The sequence below is a fragment of the Chaetura pelagica genome, unplaced genomic scaffold (genome assembly GCF_000747805.2).
Source record: "Chaetura pelagica isolate M959 unplaced genomic scaffold, ChaPel_1.0 scaffold65, whole genome shotgun sequence".
Lineage (NCBI taxonomy): Eukaryota > Metazoa > Chordata > Aves > Apodiformes > Apodidae > Chaetura > Chaetura pelagica.
In genome coordinates this window covers 4174269-4201000 of record NW_009953386.1, presented here as the reverse complement: position 1 = coordinate 4201000, position 26732 = coordinate 4174269, and the positions used below count along the sequence as shown (strand labels likewise).

Below are 26732 nucleotides of genomic sequence, written 5' to 3'. Positions count from 1 at the left end.
AGCAGGAGTGTGCTGTGCTTGGTACATGGTGGTTGTGGGAGGACACAACGACGTGCATGTTTGACTAGGGAAGAGAAGAGTTTGGTGTGTTCCTCTTCTCTTTGCCACAGAACTATGAAGAGCTCCAGACTGCATTAGACAGCAGGGTCTAGTCCAGGAATTACTTTATGTTTCATTTTGAAATGATGTTGTGTATCCGAGGCAATATTTGTTATCCCTCATTCCACACTTCAGCAGAGACCCTGTAGCTTTTGTGTTGGGCAAGATGCGTGTAAAGCAGATCTGAGACCTGCAAGATTGTGAAGCAAAACTGTCACACTTGTTAATAGACCAAAGACCTACACCAGAGGTAGCACCCCCACTTTCCCCAGACCTACTCAGAGCCTTTGTTCTTCCCTGTCAGTGATGTCGAAGTTCAGCAGCATCAGGGCATGACTGCCACTCTTTGTTCTTTCATGTGCATTTCCAGTCCTACCTGCACACACCTGGCAGGCAGGTGGCAAATCCTCCTTCCAGCAGCACATCTCTTCCTGCTGCTGCCTGGGCTTTGCCCAAACAAGCCACACTGGCTACCACTCTGCCATGTGACACTGGCCTCAGTGACACCATCAAATGTAAAACAGTCCAATGGGCTTGCTTGGGTATCCACAGCAGTAAAGCTGTAAGAACAGACAACAGCTCTGTTTGGGTAAATTCCCTGGCGTCTAGTTGTGTCACACTGTCTGTTCCAAGAACCACCACAGAGCTGTTGTCTCTGAACCTGAACTGGAAGGGATTCTGCTTAATGCCATGTGTTTGGTACCTCTGAGCTTTGCTGCTGCAGTCTACAGAGAAGTAACATCCCCTTGTTTTGGGTTTTTTCTAGGCTCCAGTAAATGAGAGCCTCCCAGCAGAGGTCATGGCAAAATACAGCCCGTATCTCATCCCTGTCCACTGCGTTGCCAAGGTAAGTTGAAATACAATAAAGCGAAGTCGGGAAGCTGCAGGGGAAGACTGCTTTGAGCCTTTGTCTGAGTGCAGTGACTCTTTGCCTTTTTGCAGACAACTAGGGTGGTTCTCACTGGGGATGTCTCCCCCTTCAGAAGAGGGGTTTCTCAAAACCCCATTGGTGACAATTGGCAGTTAGCCCTGTCCTGACAGGGAGGGCTAAAAGCAGGGCTGGATAGCAAAGGGTATCCTTAAAAGTAGCTGTTTTGCTTCCAAGGGCTGTACTGGAGCTCTGAGCAGGGATGGCTGAAAAAAAGGACTCCAGGGAAGAGGTGTTTTACTTGGCAGTGGAAAGCAGCTGAGGAACAGCAAACTTACATTTTTAGCCAAAGATAGTGCGCTGGTACGACAGGAAGCTGTGGTGACTTCTGAATGCCTAGAGAGGTGCTTGCGTTTTTAAATAAAGAAATGCCCTTTTCCTGACTGCTGTGTGCTGGGAGGTGCTTCCTGTGTAGCTGCTGGTCAGACAGGGCTCACATGGCCTTTCCACCACTGGGACTGTCCTTGTGCTGTCAAGGTGAGGATCAGTGATGGCCAAAGGGAGGTCGTGATGATCAGAGTCTTGGTGAAAAGCAGATGCTGCTGAGGAAAAGGGCTGCAACAGGTAGAGTTTGGGTGATGGTCATCGTTTGTTCTTCCTTCTCCTGCCTTCCTAGAGAGAGGAAGATGAAGACAAAGTAGGCACAGTGGAGTACTATGGGATGGGTGGCTACCCTGGCTTTGGCCTGCAGTACTACCCCTACTACGGGAAGCTCCTGCAGCCGCGGTACCTGCAGCCCCTGGTGGCAGTGCAGTTCACCAACCTGACCTACAACACGGAGGTGCGTGTGGAATGCAGGGCCTACGGGCAGAACATCGAGTACAGCGACAAAGACCGCTTCCAGGGACGCTTTGATATTAAATTTGACATAAAAAGCAGCTGATTGTGAGCACAACTCTCTTACCCCCCTCCCCTCCTCCTCCTCTTCCTCCTAGCCATGAAAAAAGGTTAAAAAAAAAAAAGAACAAAAATTAAAACCTACTAGTCTTGAACAAACTGTCATACGTATGGGACCTACACGTAATCTATATGCTTTACACTAGCTTCCTGCATTTACTAGGTTAGAATGTAAACAAAAGTGTAGCAATAGCGACAAATATTTATTCTACTGTAAATGACAAAAGAAGACAAAAATTGAGCCTTGGGACATGCCCATTTTTACTGTAAATTATGATTCCATAACTGACTTGTAGTAAGCAGTGTTTCTGGCCCCTAAGTATTGCTGCCTTGTGTATTTTATTTAGTGTACAGTACTATAGGTGCATACTCTGGTCATTTTTCAAGCCATGTATTGTATCTGTTTTCTACTTCTTGTGAGCAAAGACTTTTGCTGTCCAAGGTGTAAATACTCCATGGGACTAGAACTGGCATGATACTTCTCATTATGTTGTTCCTTTTCAAAGAAAGGCCCACCTGTGAGACTCTTTATTTAACAGCACTCCATACGGCCTCTGATTTTCTGTGGTGTTAGGGTATTTTATTTGGAGGGGTGGCAGGGGAAACTAACTTAAGTTCAAGAGAATAGATGATTGTGTACTGTGCTTTGTAGCGAATGCTGTCCCTCTCTCCACCTTTTCCCTCATCCTCCAGTATGTTGTGTGAGAGACTGGGTCAGACTATCACTCTACTCAGTGATAGGTGTAACTCTTTGCTTTGTATATTTTTTCTTTTCCTTTTTCTTTTTCTTTTTCTTTTTTCTTTTTTTCCTGCTGGAGGCATCGCACACTGTGGGCTAATGTCTTTTATTGAATGTTTTTAACCATTTTCATGGTGGAAGAATTTTATATTTATGCAGTTGTACAATTTTATTTTTTCTGCAAGAAAGTGTAATGTATGAAAATAAACCAAAGTCACATGTTTGAAAATAAATCTTTATTTTAAACTTTATAAAAGCAATGCAGTACCCCATAGAATGGTGTTAAATGTTGTCTAAAGTGCAAAACTCTATGTTCTAACATGTAATAATAGCCAGGAGTACAGTGCTCTTGTTGATCTTGTATTTCAGTCAGGTTGAAACATTGGACAAATAAATGAATGAACACACTGTTCTGTGTGCACGTCCTTTGCATCGGGTGAGGATGGAGGCTGCTAGCTGTCCAGAATCTTGAAAAAGTACTGCACCTGTTTCAGAAAGAGAGTACATCTTTATTGTCCCCAGGAGTGCTCAGCTGAAGGTAGCCTTTTTCTTTTTCTTTTTTCTTTTTTTCCTGCTGGAGGCATCGCACACTGTGGTGCTAATGTCTTTATTGAATGTTTTTAACCATTTTCATGGTGGAAGAATTTTATATTTATGCAGTTGTACAATTTTATTTTTTCTGCAAGAAAGTGTAATGTATGAAAATAAACCAAAGTCACATGTTTGAAAATAAATCTTTATTTTAAACTTTATAAAAGCAATGCAGTACCCCATAGAATGGTGTTAAATGTTGTCTAAAGTGCAAAACTCTATGTTCTAACATGTAATAATAGCCAGGAGTACAGTGCTCTTGTTGATCTTGTATTTCAGTCAGGTTGAAACATTGGACAAATAAATGAATGAACACACTGTTCTGTGTGCACGTCCTTTGCATCGGGTGAGGATGGAGGCTGCTAGCTGTCCAGAATCTTGAAAAAGTACTGCACCTGTTTCAGAAAGAGAGTACATCTTTATTGTCCCCAGGAGTGCTCAGCTGAAGGTAGCTGCAACATGCATTGGGGGGAGTTTAAGGAAACTGCTGCTCCCAGCTGTGTGACACCTCAGCTCTAGGCCAGTATGGTTTGGTGTTACATGTTTCCCCTCTATGTGAGCTGTGTTAGAGGTGGCTGTGGCACACAGGTGCCTGTGATCACACCAGTCAGGAACCCAAGACGTCTTCAATGTATTCACCAGTACTGCAACTGCTCTACCTCTGGAGGCACAGGCCATGTGTGCTAGTAGTAACTACAGTTAAAAAAGGTTTAACCTTAGTGAGGGCTAAAGCACCTACCAGCAGTATGTGTTGCAGGGCCGGAAGGGCACACTGAAGTCACATGCAGAAGAAAAAAAGTTTCCCCACCAGCAACTCGTTCTGTGTTGCCACTGGGTCAATAGCTTGGTGCTGAGAACAGGCTGTGCCTGGCAGGGCTGTTGTCAGATGTGACAAAATGTGGCAGCTGGCTTCCTGCAGGAGTCAAGATCACTTTATGCTGCATGACACATGGAGAGTTTCTCCATGTAAAGCGACAAAACATTACTGTCCTGGAGCAAGCTGCTTGATAAAGCCTTCCTAATCAGAAGGCATGACAATGGAAAAGCAAGCTGTGAAACTTTTTGCCATCTGCTAGAAGGAAAAGCAGCACTACAGTAGGCTATGACCATGAGCTTACATGTTTGGCTGTTCCACGCTATTCCCAAGGAGCAGGAGCTAGTGGAACCTCAACTTCAGCTGTTCCCATGTGCTGCTCTTCATAGTGCAGCAAGGATTTAACAAAGACACCATAATTAAAGAACTAAAACACTCTCTGAAAAAGTGCCACCTGCACAGGAGCTGTGATAAAGCTAAGCCAGTTTGGCTTCCAGCAATTGGTGGGTGTACAGCTGCTACCATTGGGGTGGGAGTGTGTGTGAGTGCATGGCTGAAGGTTTGGTAGGATCAACTGCCCCTACCATTCAATTCTTAGGTGCACAGCCTGTGAGAGGTTCAAAAAAACCACAACAAAAAAAACCCAATACCCACCACACGAAAAAACACTGCCCACTCCCCCCACCCCAACTAGCAGTGTGCCCAGGTGGCCAAGAAGGCCAACAGCATCCTAGTTTATACCAGAAATAGTGTGGCCAGCAGGAGAAGGGAAGTGATTGTTTCCCCACCCTGTCCCCCCATATTTGGCACTGGTGAGGCTGCACCTCAAACACTGTTGAGTTCTGGGCCCCCTCATGACAAGAACACTGAGGTGCTGGAGTGTGGCCAAATAAAGGCAACAGAGCTAGTGACAGGTCTGGAGCACATCTTACAAGGCACATCAGAGGAAAAGTGGGGTTGTTTAGCCTGGAGAAAAGGAGGCTGAAGGGAGACCTCATCACTCTACAACTACCTGAAAGGGGATTGTAGTGAGGGGCGGGGGGGGGAGGGGGCGGTGTTGGTGACAAGTAACAAGTGATAGGACAAGAGGAAATGGCCTCAGGTTGTGCCAGGGGAAGTTTGGATATTAAGAAATGTTACTTAAAGAGTTGTCAGGGCACTGGAAGAGGCTGCCCAGGTAAGTGGTGGAGTCACCATCCCTGGAGGTATTTAAAAGATGTGCAGATGCGGTACTGAGTGACACGGCTTAGTGGTGGACTTGGTAGTGCTGGCTTAACAGTTGGACTTGATGATTTTAAAGGTCTGCTCCAACTTAAATGATGCTATGATTTATAAAAAAATCTCAACTCATGCTTAGATAATCTATCTCCTTGAATTTACTATATGAGCACAAAGTCCAAGCATGAATTAGTAATAAAGATACTGGCTTACTCCAGGGGGTTGGAACAAATATTGTAGAAAGTTTATGGTGCCTGCATTGGCTTCAGTGAGCAGGTGGCAAAGGGGGCCCATATAATGTACTCTTAGAAATAGCATTATGAAATAAAGCAAAAAAAAACACCTCTTCCCTGCCCCCAATCACTTTCTAGTACTTAATCAGTGAAAGCAGGGTGGCCTGCTCTGATCACTAATTAACTAGGCAGTAACACAGTAGGTACTGCAGCTTGCACACCCTGCAACCACCCACCAAGAAGACCCAACTAGCCACAGGCCTCATGACAACCCTTCTACCAAAGAGCTGCACCTCACCACCACAACCCAAAAACTGCCCACAACACGTGGCCAGACATGCCTCCATCCCCATTAGAAAGCTGCTGTAATTTGTCAAACCTAGTGGAGATCCAGCATTGAACAGCTACAGGCTGTTAAAAACCAACTCAACCAACCCCAAACCCCCCACCCAAGACAAGCTGGTGCAGCCTTCAGGCCAGCCGGCTCTCTCAGTGGCATCAGTACTTTCGGTACACAACAGCACTGATGTTAAAGTGACCTTTCACAACTTGCTGTCGTAAGTGGCTGGTCAAAAGCTGGGGTGGGGAGGGGGGGCAGTATGTGACATTTCATCAACCCAATTTAAAATTAGCATTGCTTTCAGGATGTGGGTTTTTTTTAGTCTGTGCTGTATTGCCTATGCAAAAGCTATTCTCCTCAGGAAGGAATTGCTCTCCCTACTGCCTAATAGGACATCACATTATAAACTGCCAGTTTGAACATGTTGTTCTTTCTAGCAGATTGGCTCAACATCATTAAGTTTAACTGTAACCATTACAGGGAATTTTATCTCTCTTCTTGCTGATACAGGACACCTGCATGTCAGAGTTAGAGATACAGAAAAATAGTAATAAAATAAAAAGCAGAAAGAGACAGACAGATGGACACACACACTTAAGGCCAACACCCTTTAAGGCTGTATCTACATGAGCATTTGCACTAACACACACCAGCTACCAGTTTTACAGCTCTGCGTGTTGGCACTTGTGGACTTCTCTTCCCAGTTTGGCTGAGGGCAGCTGGCCAGCACTGGCCAGGCATGACCCTTGGCATGCACAGGGAGCTGTGCAGGAGCCAGGAGCAAGGCCCAGTGCCATGGAGTCTGCTCCTTTGCAGGTATGACCTCTGGGTCCAGCCTCAGCCTGGGGCACTGACACACCTGCTGCCACCACAGGCCCCATGTCCCTGAGATGGGGCAGGTTTAATAGAGCCACGTCAACTCCCACCTCCTCTGGTGCTACCTCAGTCAGAGGTGCATGGCCTCCATGGGGGTTTGGGAATGACCCACCCCTGCAGCACATCCTGATGCAGGTGAACACTGTCCTCACCCAACTCCTGCTCACTTGCTATTAGCAACAGAAAACACCATGCTATTCTAATCCTTAAAAGCCCCCGATTTTGTGCAACCGATTTCCCCAGGCCAGGCTGAACAATCTCAGCTTCCTTACAACTGACAGAAAACATCTTTCTCCTCAATTAATTTATTTTGGATTGTTGAATATCCACACAGACTGTACTGGCAAGGCTCAGACAGCAGAACAAGGACACTGCATATTGTATAACATGCAAAACTAGATGCCAGTATGTTCTCTTCATATGTAATTATCTTTATGTGGGTCAGCTGCCACCCAGCTCCCAGTAAAACCAGTTAAGACCTGGCATGCCTGTGGTACACAGAAAGGATCCTTCTCTCCAAGAACCTCACCCTCAGGAGCATGGCAGTGCTGGAGAAGTTAACACCAGCCAGCACAGTGATTTGCAGAAGAACCACGACCAATTCAACTCTACCAAAGGATCTGAGGTGCTCCCATCTTATAAGGTCCTAGCTGTAGACAGCTTGAAGAACGCAATGCTAAAAGCACCAAATCTTTTTTCAAGGGGAACCAAGACTTGCAGGTACTCGCACCAAGCATCCAGATAGTGTCAGGTATTCCAAAGCACTGTGTTTTAGGGAATATAGTTACTCTCTTCCAAGGGCCTAAGTATAGTATAAACTACAGAAAAGGGGAGCTGTGCCTGTGCAAACATCTCAGCAAATCTCACATTTGACCTAGGGAAAAGTCACTTCTCTGAGCCAAGCACACCTCTGGTCTCTTTACAGGATCCAAAGGTGGCAGAGGACAAACCTACACCAGGAAACTGACCTGAAACCAACCAATCATATTTCACAGGTGCCACCCAAATGCCCTTCAAATTATGCTAACATGTTCAAGTGTGCTCACTCCTTCCCAGGGATGAAACAGGATTAAATTTAACGCAAATGCTCTCATCACAGATCCCAGGAACCATCTACCTGCTTAATAGTATGCAGCTATACCTCCTGTAGCTCCTGTTCAGGGACAAATAATAATTCTCAGGAAGCAGTAAAGGGTGAGTAACTGTGACCTTCTGGGTCTGAACCTATGATCTGCTTTGCTGAGGAGGAGCTGAGAGCTGCTTCATTTCCATGAAGTTTTGCTTCAGTCACACACACTCTCTGCAAAACCCACATTAACGAAGTTGGCTGCTCCCTCTGGGCACTTCCATGCATTGCCGCAAAGTTTCAGGAGCTAATTCAGCAGGCAATAACAAAATCCAGCCTAATCCTCTGTCTCAGAGCAAGCTATTATCATTTGAACAACGTGTGCCCTAAGAGCATGGAGAGGAAAAAAAAAAAAAGGGAAGCCACTGGAGCGAGGAAGCCAGGATTCCGAAGAAGAGTAAAAGATCTTGGTAATAGACCCAGCACAGGCACAAAGTGTCCTGAAGACTTCAAGTGTAAGAATTACAGACAGCTACAATGTCATGTACAATGTAATGCTGGTGAGAGGCCACGGAGCAGCTCTGGAGTCAGAGCTTTTGTCTATGTAAAGACAAACCAAGGTACACCTTGAACGATGCCAGCACTTCATACAGGCAGCATTCCTTTACATTTCACTTCAGAGGAAACCCCAGTACTGAAAGGATACCCCAGTGTTCAGGGTCCATTTCCCCTGTTCCCTTGGACTAGCAGTATGTGGTAAGAGATCCTGTTAGTAACATTCATGGCAGAGGGAGACATACTAGCAGGAAATACACTGAGATCACAGATTCACTTCTCATCTAACACCAGAAAGTTGACACCAACTTCAGTCCTTCCTCACCTCTGATGAACCAAAATTGCCAGCCAGGAGATTAAAGGCTTTTTTCATCCCTGTATTCATTTACAGCCAGTCATTCCAGTGCCTTTCACACAGCTGGACAGACAAGCACCTGTACCCTCTCCCCCAAATCGTGTCTCCTTGGTTCAGTGTATGCATCCAGTCACATCATCCAGAGTCTTTGCTGACCTAAAATTTCAGTATCAGTACACTCTCCCTAAACACTTAGGTCTTACCATTATGGGTTGTCTCAGTTTGAGGTCAGTAGTAGAAACGAAAAATCTTTCTTTGGCCATTCATGTTGGCTTGTACATTGGCATGAACCTACCAACTCTCTTACCAAGTGCACTTGCTAACACCTAAAATGCATTTCAGCTACAGTTCACTCAGCTGACTCACACAACTAAATAATTAAATTAACACACCAAAACCCCATGGATTTGTACCATCCTTCCAGCCACAAATAATCCAGAAATAAATAAAAAAGCCCTCAACTTTGCTAAATAAGAGAGTCTGCTTACTTGCTGTATTATTTGTTCTGAAAATAAATAATTATTCTCCCACATGAACCTGAACGGGGTTTAGTCCCAGAAAGTTTGTTAAAAAAACGGGGGGTGGGGGGGGCTAAGTTAGTCACTCCTGCCTCCTTCTCAAGCATCACGCATTGCAAGAAATGAAGCTGGTCAGGCTGCCCAAGAGAGAACAATTTGTACACATGTACTTCAACTGTACAAGTTAATTTCTAAAGTACAGCTGGGACAAAAAATCCTGTATACCAAAAAATAAAATTTGGCCATGAATGTTTTAGTAAAGAAACACTAGATGTTACCATGGAGCACATCCTGCTTTTGTGCTATGTGCTGTTAACGAAGTCACCCCACACACTGTGTATGGTTATGAACAACTCTGAAAATACAGTGAAAGGGAAGGGCAATGGAAGCTATTTAGAAACTGCACCATAAAATAAAAGATTAGAGAGATCTGAATTCCAAATTACGTCACAAACAAAACATCAAGAATGTGAGTTTTATGCTATTTACTCTGTAACACTACAAGAAAAATGAGTGAAACAAAAAAACTTACTTAAAATAACAAAGTGTTGTTTTTACATCATACATAAGTACTGTGCTGAATCAGATCAGGGATTTTTAAAGTATAGATACTTGTAGATTTAATAAAAAGGTACAGGTTCACTAAATCTCTCCATCCCACAGCATATGCCAACTGCTCAGTAGTTGGGGTTGAACATAAAAATCCAAGATTCCACCAGGAGCTCTGTTCCTCCTTTAGCAACCTCTTTGGTAGCCATCAGAAGAAATCACTGGCCTGGTACAGTCACTAATATGAAATAAACGTGCAGGGTCCTGGCTCTCATCTCACATGAAGAATTACAACACAACAGTGAGTACTGCTTCCCAGAGGATCCCAAGCAGCTCACTGAGTCCCCCGGATCACTGCCTCTGCACTTCATGGTTATCTTGAGGGACACTTGTCTGCCTCAAAGCCAGGAGCTCTTGTGAAGCCCTTGAACCAGTCAGCTTTGGTGCGGGCAAGACACTATGCACACACCACAGATGTTGATGCAAACTGCAAACACATCCTGAACATGGGATAAAAACACTGAGAAGGGCACCTGCTGCTAGCACCAGACATATCTAGGTAAAGCCTGGTTTGGAGGTGTTCATACAAGCCACAGGCATTGTGGGGGGGCTCTCCAGCCTGCTCAGACGGCTCTGAAAGTCATGGTCCTCACAAGCTATCAGATTACAGCCAGCAAAGGAGGAAGTGGTCACAGAGAGCAAACAAGAACTTGTTTCCACCCACGAAATGTATTAAAGCAAGGATGGAAGCAATAGGCAAACAGATGTAGAAGGCAGCCAGCATTTACAGCTGTCCATAAACAATCAAGATGTTCTGCAGGGTAGTATTAGGCCAAGGGACACAACAAGCTACACCTGGCAGCAGGGTAAAAGTTATGACAGGTAAGACAGTAAAATAAATCCTGAAAAAAAACAAGCAAACCAAAGCCCCACCCATTCCACTAGTGGCCTTGCCTGCAATACCACAAGCTCCTGTGTAGACTGTGGCTTTTTGTGGTGACTGGAAACGTCCCACCAACTAACAGCATAAGTTGCTCCAGCGTTGTGCTCAAAGTACCCTCTGAGCAATGGCACTGAACCTTGAAAGCTCCATTCCCCTGTGGGATGGGTCAGTATCAAGAGGCCAAGACCTCATTTCAAGTCAAAGCAGCTCTCTGTGACTTCAACACTCCCACTAAGTGATGAAACGTGCACTGTCATGACAGGACTAGACTGAGCAATACCTGAGTGACCAAGTTCCTCTTCAAGAGCTGAACTAGGGCAGCTACCAGAGACAGCCACAGTTCCTGGTCTGTGGCTGCATAGTCTCACCACACTCTCTCTCCCCAACAGAACAGCAGGAAGTAAGCCTGAAACCAAGGTGGAAGGAGACTTGCCCATGTAGCAACTTTGGCTACTTAAGAAAACTGCCTCTTGCTCAAAGACTTGCCTACTTGCAGATATACAAGACACACTGTACATGTGTTTTTCCCTGCCTACATGTTAATGCACTTAGGGTTAAAGAAGAAGTGAAAGAATCTGGCTCCTGCTACACCCAGCACCCTTTCAACTGATCAGTGCCATCTCTTTCTGTTTGCACAGCTGCCAGCACAAGGTATGGTGCCCAGTGCCTGGGCGCTCAGTTGTATAACAACACAACACAGCACCAAAACTGGTATGATGTTACGCTTTGAATAATTACTTGTTAACGTTACTTATGAAAGAAGTGGTTTCTAGAGTTTGATAAACTCGTATCTAAAGATATCCCACAGTGCTAGCATCTATGCAAGACAAGAAATCTTGTTCACAGTCTTCTATCCAAATTAATACGTTTGCCTTTGTTTTTTTCCTCCCACGCTCCGCATACATTTCAACACATGTATGCAGATACCTGACTTAAATTGTAGTCTTAATTAATGCCAGTTTACAGTAGTCAATCAAGGAGGTTGCACTGATAAGAGAAGGGGTAAACTATACAGCTAATCATTTGCCTATTTGACCTCTGAGAGAGAGGTGGGAGGTGCAACTGGCTGAGGTCAGTAATAGGAATTCACGTCAAAATACATTTGCATCTCAGCAGTGTGTGCTATAGGATATTGCTGCTCTTACCCCTCCAAAAGAGGTGCAGGACCCCTTGCTCAAGGAATGAAAGGAGATTCTGAGCTTCTACATAACTGTGTAGGTTATTGCTTTTCCTGTACAAGCTATCCCCCTGGGCTTTCTCCTCTTTGCTCTAGCCTGCCCCTGGTGCAGCTAAGTCACAGCTATATTGCTGCTATGCTTCAGCTGGAAGAAGGGTAATGGAGATAGACTCTGGGCTTTTTGCTGCAAAATGAGAACATGCTGAGGGAAAGAAAGAAGCCAGCAGCCTCAAAGACACAAACTGGGCCTCATACAAGTTATCAAGGAGTGTCACGCCTTCCCTCTGCCTTGACCTCCCCTCCACAAAATTACCTTGCTCAGCGCAACACAAACATGTGCCAAAAGCCAAGCCCTATTTATCAAGCAGGTTACCTTCAGGATCAGGTGAAACTTAAAGAGCTTTGGGAGCTGCTTGGTTCACACTCGTTAACTTCTCTCTGGCACTTATAAACCTCAGACTTGGCAGAACACAGAGCAATTGGACATCGGATCTTACCCAGAAGTGGAAGCACAAGACCTGAACTATTTCATAACTCTGTTTAAACAAATTTCCAGTTAAGTTTACCTCTCTGGCCCACAAGTAAAATAATTATACAACCTATGTTCAAAATTAGGCTGCAAGTGACCTATGAATACTGTAATTTACCTTTTTAAAATAGAGAGCTCGCCAACATGCGTTCAAGATCTCTCCCTCCTTTGTAACTATTTTTTATTTTAATTTCTCTTCAGATAGGCCTAGGCGAAAAAATTACTTAATTCTCTGTACAAGTATTCTCTGTACAATACAGCAACACAAAACATGAGACAGAATTCCAGTGCTGGCTAACATCCTCTGATATACAAAAACATCACCAAATAAGATGAAGTTTTCCTGCACTCCAGATTCCTTCCAACCTGTTCCCACAGCTGTTGGATAAAAAGTATAAGAGAGTTAAAACGGAGAAGCACTTGAATCATAATAACCATTACCTAACAAATCTCTCTAGAAATTGTTTTGTACCAGGAGAAACTGAAATTTCCAACTGACTGAGAAAAATAGCTACTACTTTGATGAAAATTTGCAAAAAAAAAACCCTGCCAAAAATCAACCTCACCCAAACCCTCCAAGTTTTATTTCTTTTCACTGGAGATGATTAAAAGCATCTTACTCCGGATTATGCAGCTCAGTATGGGCCCCTAATAAAAGACTTCATTGCTAAACTGCCATATGACTGAGTGAAACAATAGCTTCTTTATTAATATTTTAAAGACTCCTGAGGGAAATGCTGTACAGCTGAAATGCCCTCAGTGAAAGGTTCATTGCCATGCTATGCACTTCTGCTGTGTAATGTTTTACAAGCTGTGCTGCCCTGTGAATGGGGAGAGTTAGTTCTCAGCTGGTAGAAGCAGCTTGCATAATATCAGACAAGTTAATCGGTAACAAGCAATGCAGGAGACCTTTGTTCCGAGTGTGACATACACAAATTCCACACTAAGCAGATTGACGCTTCTGAGAGTTACTCATTGACATGCTTTATTAAATTGCTTGGCCTATAACTCGATGCACCAAAAAGATTAGTTTAACAGAGCTGCATCCTTCTGATGCCTTCCACCCTCCATCGTTGCGCTGTCAGCTCAACCCCTGGATCAGTGCACTGCTGGTAAGAAGGCATTTCCAGGGTGGATGGCAGTGAGCACCTTGCAGAACACCCACATGTTGAGACAAAGGCAGTGGGCAGGCCAAGAGGCAGCAAACAAAAAACCACAAGTTGGCAGCCAGAAGAGTGCTTCTGTAACAGGAGTCTGTTCTTAGGGAAATGGTTGTGGAAGTATTTGTTGTGTCCCTCCGCTGCAAGGCAAGTGCTTCCCTGTCCACTCTGAACAGACTGCTAGAACACCACCCCCCCCAGTCTCCCTGAAAAAAGGCAAACGGAAAGGAGGCATGAGGCATGCTTCTCCTGGCACTATTTGGAATGCCAGACCAAGGACAGCTGGCTTCTAGCAGGTGGAAGTCATGCTGCACCAAGAGCCCAGGAGCAGCATAGCTCTTGACACTCATCAGAGCATTTAGTTAATACCAAGTCTGAGGAAAACGATGCTGGTTTTCATTGCCCACAGCACTTGTCCAGACAAAAAACATCTGCTGAACTGGCCCATCCTATCACCACTTATTGTACGACATCACCTCCAATTTCCCCAAGGCTGAATCCAGCCAGCTGAACTTCCAGTGCCAGAACTTGGGCCAGTCTCCATCCATCAGACCAACACAGCTGATCCATACTGCTAGCTGTTACTACTTGTTTGCTTAAATGTCTTGGAAGCAGTGAGCCAGCCTCACTGGTGCAAGGCAGAGCAAGGGAAAGAAGAGCTTCCAGCAGTATGTTGTGCCAGCTGCCTGCCAGTCCCCAGTCTCACTCTTGAACACCACTGCACAGCTGGAATTCAAAGAAGCAACAGGGAAAGAAAACAACCATCATGACAGCTCTCTCAGAAGACAAACAAAACCCACTCTTCTTCAGTAAGAGCAAAATCATCCTCCTTCAGTAGGTTATTTTCATGTCCGTGGAAGCCACAAATAGCTCTGAGGCAAGGGAGAAGGCCAGCTAATGATACTTGAGGAGGTCCTCATTACTGCCTGGCTGGAAAGCTGCCTGTGACCCTGAAAACTGACACATCTCCCTCCACAGTCCCGAAGCCCAAGGTGGAACCTGACGGCACCCAGCAGCCATGCAGAGGCACGCAGGCAGCACCCCAAGGAGTCAGTGGAAAGAGCACCCATGGAGATGCAAGACTGAGAAGGAAGTTGGCACATCCTCCACTCCCATGAAAACTGGCTGAATGGCAACCCCCCCTCGCAGTTTCACCCATAGCCTACCAGACATGCAGAAGCACATGTAGGCACACTCCTGCAGCAATTGCCACATTACTGTCCACTGAAAGAATTACTCACCTAATAATAGCATCTTCCTCCACAACAAGGAGAAGGTTATTTCACCCAGAACTCAAATTCTACCCATCCCACAGCAAATCCTTTTTCAGGTGTATCTTACTGAGGGCAGCGTCCTCTCCCTCTGCGTGTAAGTACACATACACACATGCACGTATGACTATTAAGCCTTTTTTTAATTATGCAAAGAAACCCCATGAGACTTACTGCCCAAACTCCATGACACAGGAACATAAACCTAGTGTGGGTGGCTCAGACCCAGCAGGCCGCACCTCACTGGGGAGACCTTTCAGGTTACCCTAGATGTGTGCATTCCATCATACCCAGAGGGATGTGTTGCAGTAGAAATGCAGAACAAAAACCCAACACCTTAAACTGTACAGCATGAGCAACAATTTACAGGCAGAGCATGCCAAACCCAGAAATATTGGTTTTGCTATAACTGCAGGTCTAGGCTAGAAGTTTTTTTAATGGTTGCAGATTATGTGGATTCCTGCATAATCTGAAAGGTACTAAACTGCTTGAGACCCAACGAGCTGAGGTGTGTGTACAGCACCACCTCCTGTGGAAAGTTTTACTCACTGTACTTCCAGTGATATAAATAAGGCTTTCACTGACTGACTTTTAATTTGCCTTCAGTTCTTCAAGGAGGGACATAAACTGTGAAGTCTGGGAGCCACAACACCTTGTATCAAGTACTTTGGTTAAAACTAGTCCATGAACAGCTAACTTCAAGGAAACTTGTTTTGTCTAGTTAATGATGATTCAGCAGATCCAATGGTTTGCAACCTTCTATTTCAACTAGATATTTATCACAAATGTTCCTCAGATCAAAGATGGTGACTTGAGAAACAGAATCATCTTTCACCACATGTACATGAAAGACACAAATGCAAAAGCATCTCTCATCTGTTAAATAGAGCACACACTTGGGACATGAAACATGCATGTTCCGTTCCTTACTCTACCTTCCTCAGAAGGAACATGAATGCAGGTGAGTACTGCAATTGTTAGCTTGCTCCAAACAGTACCTGTTTTATATAAAATAGAAACAAAACTGATGAGAGGTAGAGCAGTACCTGCTTTTGATATGGGAAAGAAATGCAAACCCCTGCTCTGAATCAACGTCCTACATAACATCAGCTGACCAGAAAAATTAAGAAACTGCTGGTTTAGCCTTCACTCATGAAACCCCATCATCATTACTCCATTGCTATCAGACTTCTTTCTGTACTTCCTCCTTTCTTTCCTCTTCCCTTTAGATTTGGAAACTGATGACAAAGCTGAGAAAACAGACTGTTCTGATCTATACATGTCTACCCACTGTCACTTGTGAAAATATATTTTGTACTGATACAAGGACACACAAGTTTGTGAAGTGAATAAAAAAGTGCCTGACCTAGTAAGGCAGAGTTCATCCAAGAGGCTTCAGAGCAATATTCAGCCTCCTCCTGTATCACCAAACTAGGAATTAAAGAAGCAGTTACAGCTTTACAACTGAAAATATACTAATTTTTCCACTGTGACCAGTTGCATTTCAGGCTTAGTTGCCTCTCTCCTCCTCTCTTGAGCCAAAGTGAGTTATTAATTAATTCTGATATGCTTTAGTCACTGCCTAAAACGTGATGTAGTTTATAGAACAAAGACAGGAGTTAAGGGTCAAACTCATGGGACCAAGTGTTCCTATTTGCTTTGGAGTTTGTTTGATTGCTTGTTTGTGGATTTTTTAGGATTAAAAATGAACTTTCCTTCTTACAGGTCCCTAGAAAAGGGGTCTAACAAAAAATACATTTAAAATCTTCTGTACTACATTAATTAAATATAGTGTTCTAAAACCATGTGCACAAGGAGATAGAGTTTGCTGATGACACAAAACTGGGAGGACTGGATGATTCACTGGGAGTTTGTGTGGCCATTTAGCAAGATTTGGACAGGCTGGAGACCTGGGCAAAAAGAAATCTAATGAGGTTCAACAAGAGTAAGTGTGGAGTCTTTCACCTGGGGAGGAATAACAACATGCACCAGTACAGGTTAGGAGCTAGTACACCAGTACAGCTAGAAAGCAGCTCCGTGGAGAAGGACCTTGGAGTCCTGGTGGACAACAAGTTTTCCATGGGGCAGCAATGTGCCCTTGGGGCCAAGAAGGCCAATGGTATCTTGGGGTGCACTAAGAAGAGTGTGTCCAGCAGGTTGAGGCAAGTTCTCCTCCCCCTCTACTCTGCCCTAGTGAGACCACATCGGCAGTATTGTGTCCAGTTCTGGGCTCCTCAGTTCAAGAGGGAAACGGGGACTTGAGACAGTCCAAGGGAGGCTACAAGGATGATTAAGGGACTGGAACACCTGTCTTATGAGGAAAGGCTGAGAGACCTGGGGCTGTTTAGTCTGGAGAAGAGAAAACTGAGAGGGGACCTTATTAATGTCTATAAATATCTGAAGGGTGGGTGTCAAGAGGAGGAGCCAATCTCTTTTCAGACATGCTCTGTGATAGGACAAGGGGCAATGGGCACAAGAAGTCCCACCTCAGATGAGGAAAAACTTCTTTACTGTGAGGGTGATGGAGCACTGGAACAGCCAGCCCAGAGATGCTGTGGAGTGTCCTCTCCTCTGGAGACTTTCAAGACCCATCTAGATATGTCTCTGTGTGACCTGCCCTAGATTCTGTGGTGATCCTGCTATGGCAGGGGAGTTGGAGTCATCTCCAGAGGTCCCTTCCAAGCCCTAACATCCTGTGATTCTGTGATCTAGTCCTCAATTACCTATCTCACCTCCACCAAGGAGTCTTCATTTGTCAACAGCAGCTGCCACTGCAGACAGTTTTCAAATTTCAGTTAGATCTTAAACTGAAGGTAATAAAAACTGCAGAGAAATGTGAAGGAATCTTAAAATAAGCAATATCTGGCACTAAAGATACATAAATGAGTCCTCAGGAAAGCACCAGTGTGTTCCCTTCTGCACTGAAACATGCTTTTATTGTCCTTCCACAAATATGGTGAATCTAAAGCCCATGATAGCATAGTAGGTCAACCAGATATCTTCCCTCTCCACTTCTGTAAGGTTCTGGAAGTTCTAAAGTCACAAAACTAATTAACATGCAGAGCAACCTATTCAACTTCCTACACACAAAGTGGCAATAGCAGCAGCCCCTTTGACCATCTTGCCTCCCAGGTCCTTTGGGGACTGATGACCCTGCAGATGTGCACACTAAACATGCAGCCACAACTGAGTCAGGACTGTGGCAGGGACCTCTAATAAGCTGCTTTAGAGTTACCAGCATAGGTGCTCCACATGCCAGAGAACAGACACAGCTAAGGCTCTCTTTGTACAAACACACTGGCCTCAATTCAAGCTCAGAGATAGTGTGACTTCCACTTGGCAGCCCTTATACCTGTAAGGAGAGGCTACACTGGAAAGGGGAACCTCTGGAAAGGGATGATTCAGCCATGGAACATGGCCAAGCTTTTACTGAAGCTCTGAATCAAAAGCAGTAAGTACCTTCATTCAAGGTGTATCAGACTGGCTCTGTCTGCTTTTGGGCTGCAACAGTTCCCCAAGGCCCACATCTCTGGTTCAGCAAGAGTTTCAGAAAGCTTACATGACAGCGTCCTCTCTCCAAGAAAGCTTACTGAATTTCAGAGGAGTAATTAAGCTATTTCCTATTCTGAAAAAAAAAACCTCAAAACAACACCAAACCACCACCACCAAAAAAACAAGCCAAAACAAACAAACCAAACAAAAGCCAAGCCCCCCAAAAAACCAAACCAAACCAAAAAAAGGCAAACCACAAAACACCAAAACCAACCAAGCCCCCAGAACCCCTCCAAAGTATGTGCAGAGGGAATTGGGGGGTGAAAATGTTATAAATGTTGTAATTTTGCAAATATTTGTAATAATGATTCTGTAGTTTGGTTTCTAAAATTTATGCATTTCATATTTTATTTTGGAGAGGAGAAATATAAGTCAGAACATCTTCACCACAGAATTTCAAAGCCAAACACTTTCATGCCAAAATTTGAAAAGTGGCTTTAGCCAAGCTGAGACAAAAATAGCACCAGAGCTAGAAATCAAAACTCTCCAGTTCCTAGCTCTTGTGCCTGAACTCAGATTGCCCAACTTACCTTTCATCAGGAAAACAGGAGTTCAAAAATTTGCATATAGGTTAGTTTTTGGAGCTGTACCAGCTAGTAGCTGCAGCAGAGTACTAACACTGTACAAAAAACAATGCCACTTGAAGAAAAGAAATAGACTGCTAGAGATTAATTAGTTCTCTTTGGGGTGTAAAAAAAGGATCCTTCATCTTTCTAGTGTAAACCTAGTAGGTTAGATTTCTCTCTGAAATTTACTCGAGACTCCTTCTCTACCAATCACTTGTCCTACAGTGACACTGTAAAGCTTTCGTAGCAACAACAGTGTTCAACATCTCAGCAACATCTCCTAGCAGGACATGGACATGACCAACACATGCAAACTCCATGTTGAAAGAAGCAAGTCCACTGGGCCAACAAGTCACTGAGGAGAACGACCTTAGCTAAGTGCCTTACCTACTTCTGAATTGACCTCCTCTGAAACTGAGAACAGTTGCTTTGTTAAACTCAGTTTAAGGCAAACATCACATTAACCCACAGATCTGATTTTATTTCACGAAGGGAGATGGTGATGCAGTCAGCGCTTCCTCTCCTCAATGAAAACACCATTTTTGGCAGTGTAGGATTATCCAAGCTAGTAAGACTCTTGCTGCTCCATAATTTTGCTATGGTCTGACAGCAAAACAGTCATGAACACATGTTGACAGTAACTCAGAAGCTACGCATTTGCTGGAAGAACATCTGCGCTGATGAAAAGATGCATCCAAGACATGCTTACGCACTTCTTCAACCCCTTTGTACAGACCTTAGTTTTGAGGCATGGAACTGTGTGAGCTTCTTCTTCTGTCTTTATAAGCTCCCTTAATTTGACAATTTCCCATTTTATTGGACTTGAATGAAAGCATACGAAGCCAAAATCAGATAATAATTAGTAAGTTAATATAAAAAACAGGGAATACCAACTGATGTGCACAATCACAACTGTCTACAAATAAACCTGGACCCCATCTGGAGGATCTGAAACCCTAGTGCCTGTAATATTCCAAGACCTCCACAAGCTCACTGTGAAGATGATTAGATCAGGAGTCAGGGTGGTTATCCAAAAAAGGGCTAGAAAGGTGTCCCCACTGAAGCAATGTTAGATGCTGATATCCGGTCCCAAGGACACATTCATCCAAAGAGAAAACTCTTGATTTTTATTTCATTAAATACTACATTGTACTATATTCACTGAAGAAAACCACACAGCTTAACTTTTTACAGTGTCAGAATTAACTAAGTTAAATGACCTTAATAAACTCTCCTTTTGTTTCTACTTGATGACCGGTCTCTTAACACAGTTACTTCACATGTAAGACACTTCAACAGCTCAAACCAGTACAGCTTTGCACTTTAAAACTTCCTATGATATAAAAGCACATGTTTGTCTAGCCTCTTGTTCTTACCTCCAGAAGTCCATCTTCAGGTAGGTCTGTGCAGTGGACAGCATTCTGAGCCTTGTTCTTCCCAAAGACAGCACGCAGAGTTCCAGGTCGGAGATGTCGGGCTATTTCCTATTTGAACACAAGAAAACCAAAAGACCTTTGCAACCAAAACTGTTCCTTTATATCACGGACACAACAGAATCTTAGAAAGTAAAACATTATTTGCTATTAATATACACGTGGTGCACTATAAAAGAAAACAAAGAGGGAAATTCCAGATTGCACTACACACATACACAACTGCTGAAAAACCATGACCAAGACAGTGAATACTAACTTCTTGAAATTGGGCCAATCAAGCCACTTTGGGAAAAATGCAGGAGCTTTCATGTTATAGATACACCTTCCTGGGACTTGAATTAATACAATTAGCTCATGTTAACACCTTTGCAGCTCTCAAGCACAGAATGTGCTGTCCTCAGTGAGCTGACACAACCACACTACCTTAGAGACTGCCTCACCTAACACTGAACTATTTGTCTCAGAGCCTGACATTTGTGAAGCCCAACTACTGAAGAGCATCTGAGTATTCTCCTCCACAGTGTTTCTCTGACAGCATGACTACTGCCAACCTCTGATCCCCTCTGAGGATCAGTCCAGACTCTATCTAAATCTTTCTCTGTTCTTCAAAGTTGACATTTCAATACTCTTATTCATCTACAACTTCATGGCCTCTCAGTGTGTCTCTCTTACTACAGCAGACACCACTCTTTATTATGGTGTATCTCCCATGTCATACCATAGATGACTGCCTTCATTGGCTCTCTCCTCCATCACGCTCTTTCTTTTGAGGTATAATTAAGTTCTACTGTACTTCTCTGCAGTATCACTTTGCAGTGTTTTCTTTTAACTCCTTTTCTATGCCAATGGTGCTACACATTGTTGGCTTCTCTTCCCAACAACCTGGAGTTCTTCTCCAAGCCTACTTCATGCACAATATATCTCCTGAAATTAAGTGCTGATGGCATTAACCCAATTTTCCCTCCTAAAAATCTTTTGGACATTCTTCCATGAGTGCCTCTTGACCACCGCTGCCTGTGAGGGGACAGGCCAGTGACAAGCTCATGCTACAGCTACTGACCAAAAAAAGGATTAATCCTTGCCAACAGAGCCTACATTGGCCCCTGTCTGAAAAGACAGTGGGTACATGAGGGTGTAATCACTTCGGAAGTGGCCAGCATGTTTTCATTGTGCCACTCCCAGGTGTTTGTTCCACTGTCACAAGTGGAAGTTACTGCCCCCATAGCTTAGTCACCAGACTGGATTGTCCAAGCATTTCTTAACTTTCAGTGTCAAACGGGTTCAAAGTGACTTCAGTGAGGGCTCTTGGCTGAGCTGGAAGACTTTGCACAAGTACAGAAGAGAGCTACTCACATGCTGCGCACTCCCTTCTAGGATGGCAGTGAATGTTTTAAGCTAGTCCCAAAAGACCTCACAAAAGCATTATTGAACAACAGGCTTTAGCCACTTTCCAGCTTCACCCACTTGTCATATCCCATTACTAAACTAAGACAATCAGACTTTAAGGGCAAAATCTTCTTTTAGTCCATCAAGTCCTAAATATTTTCCTTTAACAACAATTAACAATCATGGTGACCTGTTACCTAGTAACCTACGTCTTTTATGGTGATCTGTCACCCACCTGGCAGACAATCAAACTGCTTTAATGCCTGGAGTGTGTCTAACACAAAACAATGGACAAGGAGAAGTTTCCGTTCCCCATTGTTACTGCGTGGACGTCACAGGTTATACAGGATCTTTGGATACGAATGTCAAGGATATTTGAATAAGATATCAATATATATATATCAAACAGATTTTGCTTCAGAGGAAAGTTCAAGAGTTGCACTTAAAAAAAAAACAAACCCAAGGAAAAAAAACCAAAAGAAACAACTCCTCCTGGACACAGTCCTCATTAGCAGCTTGTGATAAGAAAGTCTGCTGGAGAAACAGAAGTCACGTGCCAGTTAACTATAGCTATGTAACACTTTAATCCAGCCTTCCTTGAAACAACTGTTGATTCCAGTAACAACTAGCTGTCAGGAAGCCAGCAACAGCACTAGGCTTTTTATTATTTTAAGGAAAGTTTAAGCATATTAGGAAAAAAGTAATAGGGCTATAAAAATTCCAGAAACACTATAGCAAGAAATAATTCAGATCTAAAAAACTAAACCTTGGTTTTTCACATTCTGTTTACTTCCTATCCATCAAACTCTTTTGCTCCATCATTTGACAGGTCCAAAATTGCTGCTTCTTATGAAACTTTCCTAAGTTTTTTCTTGATCTATCTCTCCCACCAAACCCACTTCCTGCCTCCCTCCCCCCCCTTTAAAAACAGCTATGACCTCCTCTCCTGACTTACCATTTGCCTAAGCCCTTGTTTCTACTTCGTAATTTCACAACAGAAGACCCCATGTTTCTTCTTCTCTCAGACTCACCCTCTCTTGCTAACATTAGCAAAAGTTCCTACTGTTGCAGTATGTGATCTCCTGCCCTCCCTTCAATTTTTTAATGCAAGTTGCTATGCATTCTCCTGCCCTCCTGAAACTCATCAGCCATCTTGCACAAAAATTGACTCATTCTGGCTGGCTGGGATTGCATTAGATCAGACATACACAAAGGTAGGTCCCCCAGCAATCTAAATCTGATCAGTAAGAATGTAAATAATGCTTTCTTGTCATTAGTTAAGAAACCACATCAGACCTAAAGTAGTCTCTGCTTATATTTACGTAGCAAAAAAGTGTCAAAAATTGTTAATTCCAAAGTTCTACTATTCTGTTTCACTTACACCACAAAGGAACCCTCAGGGAAAGAGGCCTCTATAAGTAATGGAGATGCAAAGAGCTGTATGGATCATATATAGGTGTCCTTGCATCCGTATGGCTGGAAATTTTGGGGTGTTTCAGGGAAGGAGGAAGAGAGCTCCCTATAGAACTTATTCCTCATGGCACATTTTAATACACACTCTTCTGTTCCATGACAGGAAGCTTGCCAAACATTTCATTTCTAGGCCCTCATCTGCAACAGCATGGAAACACAAATGTAATAGTGGAGTTTAAGCTGGTTACTCCGTACTTCTCCATCTCCTTTAAACCACTTTTCCCTAAGCTTTCTGCTGAGTCTTGTTTCTGGAGTGTGTACTGATTCTCAAAAAAGTTTTAAAGGGAGTTAAGAGTGGGATGACAGAGGAGTTAAGAGCAGCTGCAGCTCTACCATATGCAGGAGAGGAGAATAACATGTGTGCACAGGAATTCCATGTGCACACGAAGAATACATTGTCTGCAACAAAATAAATGGGTTGCTGTACCAAAGGTTTCATCCTCTTTGGTCTTACCAGCCTATTTGATCACACCTTACAGGCTGGGCTTTGATCGGCAGCAAGCCCTTTGAACACCCTTCTCCTGCAAAAGGTACAGGTGCATATATCTCATGTTTCTATCATATAACAGTGCCCAGTGCAACACTGCCCGTAAGAAGTACTTAGCACATTCTAACATCTTTTCTATCTCTATACAAGTGAAGGGAAACAAAAACACCACAAATGCCAATTATGTGAGAATCAGACTTAAAAATCATAAACATTCTCATGAGCAAAGCTTATAAGTGCTCTTCCTTCGAATGGCTGTTTTTTCATGGACTGGATGAGAAGTTATCATAGAATCATAACTTCAGCCAAAACTGAAGATTTCAAGAAAATGTCATGAGGTTTTTTTAATGTATGTGCCCTGAATACTTGATTTGGTATATAGAAAGGCTGAAAGGCCACTGTTCTTAAACATTTATGCGTGTTTTGTTGTTTAAATGGCATCCAAAGAAAAGCCAAAGTGGTGACCGCTGACTCCAAGCAGCAACTATTCCCTCCCTTCTCAGTGGGAAACTGCACAAACTCTAAATGGACCGAAAACACACAAAGGAACTTTTACAGCCTAAAACTTTCTCTAGTTGAACATGAACTAGAAAAAGGAAGCCTTGAAATTTTGTTACTGGTACCCTTGAGTGAAACAGAACAAAAATAAGAGAGTTCAAACCCTCTCCTACCCACAGTGCACGAGTTCACTCCTTCAGGTTTGCCTTCAGGGCAGCAGCATTTATAGGACTTCTTGGGCTGCAACAAAATCTGCACAGTCCCCTCTAAGCCTCCAGTAAAAAAAAAAACAAAAACACAAGTTTGTTTTCCTTTTCTATCCAAGCTGTGACTCCACGCCTGTGCCTTGCTCTTCTCAGCATTCCTCACTCATCACCCTTTGTGAAGGCTTTATGTTGATTTGGTCTCCCCACCCTGCACCCATGAAGGTTCTTCCTTCTGCAGGTCTCCATACTCCATTGTTGTCACAAAAGACATGGTCCCTCTTTGCTCTTCAGGGTGCCAACTGATTCAGAAGCCAGCAACTAGCCTCAGGCAAACAAGTAAGTGCCTTTCTCCTTTTAAGGACCAGCTACACCCTCCTCAGGAACACAGCACACACATTAACTGTGAACAAACAAAATCATGTAAATTCCACCACTCACCATGGAATCTGACTGGCTGAACTTGGAAAGCACCATTGGAAAGCACCTGAGCTTCCTCTGAAGTGAGCGGGAGGGTGATCAACCCTTTCATGTTGTACTTTGCAGTACAACAGCTGTGTAAGGCAGGTAGGGTAAGTGCCTCTCTTCCCATCACCACAGCTCGTCAGTTGGCTTTTATTTTCACAAGATTTTAGCATTAGCCATATCACACGCTGCTGGTTGCAGCCGGGAGCTGCACAAAATGCTCATCTCTACACCAGCCATCAGGAAGAGGTAAAATGATAGAAGCAGCACAGAATGTATTCCATGCAGAATACAATGCTAGACAAGCATGTCCTGTAATGCTTATTTAAGCTAAGAAACACTTTAGCATTATTGTTACTGTGGGAACAACCTCAATGGGACAGTTTGATAAATCCTTCACAGAAGCTCCCATCCAAAGACAAAGGCTTAAATGATAAAATGAAATAAATGTTTACAGATTATTTTGTACACGATACCACAAGGGTTAGTTTGCCTCATCTTGCTTCATATGGTTTTTTTGCAGCCCATACTCCTTCCACACCCTAACAAACCAATTCTGATATGTGTGCTTCCCCTCTCATGACCTCAGCTCTGACATGACTTATGCCCCTTAGTTTCATGCAATGAGCCCCCGTAGACTTAATATCAGTTGCTGAAGAACACAACAATTTTCTACTCCTGCATCAATCTGAGGTCGATTTAATCACCCCTAAATGCAGTGCTAAGCCTTCTGTCTACATTACAGAGAAAAAAGTCTACCTAAATGGTGCTGTTGCCACTGTAGCATCTTTAACTGGGGAAGAACCCATTTTGCCCTGCAACCTGAGAGCTGCTTGTTGAAAGGTACTTCAGCAAGTTTCTAAATACAAAACCAGGTCAATGTTAAAGAGTATGCAGTAAGTTTCCTTCAGCTTACACTGCACTAACCAGTTCAGAACAGAAGTCTCTTGTTGACAGAGTGACACATTTTCTCTTTCTTTGCGTTCCACATGAGCTGCAGCAACGTCATGTACAAATATAGGGTGAGTATCAACAGCCCTGTGCACACTTCCAAGGGAGTCAGTGTTATCAGGAAGTCTTTTGTACTTCCCACATATCACAAAAAATAATCAAATCAAAACAATCCCCTCCAAACACACACACTAAAACACCCCTCATCTTCTAATCTTTATCACAAAACAAATTGATACACATGTTCTCAAGATTCTGGAAAGGTTGCATTGAAAGTCTTTATAATATTTAGCCTAATCTTTTATCTCCTGAGCCCTGCGCTTTTAACCTTGACGTTCAGGTGGTAACTGATGGTAAAATATTTATGCCTCCAACCACTTACTGGCCATCCTGACAAGTTTCTCGTATCTATAACTAAGCCAAGTCTGTGTGCATATACTAGATGGCTGTAAAGGTTTGCTCAGCAAATTAAATTATCGGATTCAGGCATCAGCCACCAAATTTTCAAATGCAAGGCTGTAAAAAGCGCATCTGAGGCTCACCTCATTTCAAAAGCAAATAGTTTTGTAACAGTAGCAGCAAGTAATTAAAACATAGTTTATTTTACTTTTACTCTGATCTGAGTTAAAAAAAAAAATCCATCTGTTTTCCTGTTTATTTTAAATTCAACATATCTGTGAACTACCAGTATGAAGCCCTATATCTTTTGGAAGTTTTGTTAACAGACCTAAAATTAACTCCCATACTCCAAAGTCAGCAGTTTTTCAGAAGCTTAGGAGTCTGTAGAATTTGTTACACTGTCTCCCTCTCACTCTCCATCCCCTGAAGCACTTTGATTCTCTCTTTCACTCCCACAC

The 26732-nt window shown here is 43.5% G+C and overlaps 2 protein-coding genes across 2 annotated transcripts in view; one reads left to right on the top strand and one right to left on the bottom strand.

Annotated features, from left to right (window-relative positions):
- The window catches only part of ATP1B1 (ATPase, Na+/K+ transporting, beta 1 polypeptide), a 13568-nt gene extending 10497 nt beyond the window's left edge, over nucleotides 1-3071 (top strand). Inside the window, exons 5-6 of the mRNA XM_009998276.1 lie at nucleotides 866-946; nucleotides 1644-3071. Of these exons, the coding sequence (XP_009996578.1) occupies nucleotides 866-946; nucleotides 1644-1910 (348 nt within the window). The 3' untranslated portion in view covers nucleotides 1911-3071. The remainder of the gene's footprint in view (nucleotides 1-865; nucleotides 947-1643) is intronic.
- A 319-nt stretch (nucleotides 3072-3390) lies between these two features.
- Nucleotides 3391-26732, bottom strand: part of NME7 (NME/NM23 family member 7) — a 76535-nt gene continuing 53193 nt past the window's right edge. Inside the window, exons 11-12 of the mRNA XM_009998275.1 lie at nucleotides 20353-20460; nucleotides 3391-3649 (exon numbers count right to left, since the gene is read on the bottom strand). Coding sequence (XP_009996577.1) covers nucleotides 3617-3649; nucleotides 20353-20460 — 141 coding nt within the window. The 3' untranslated portion in view covers nucleotides 3391-3616. The remainder of the gene's footprint in view (nucleotides 3650-20352; nucleotides 20461-26732) is intronic.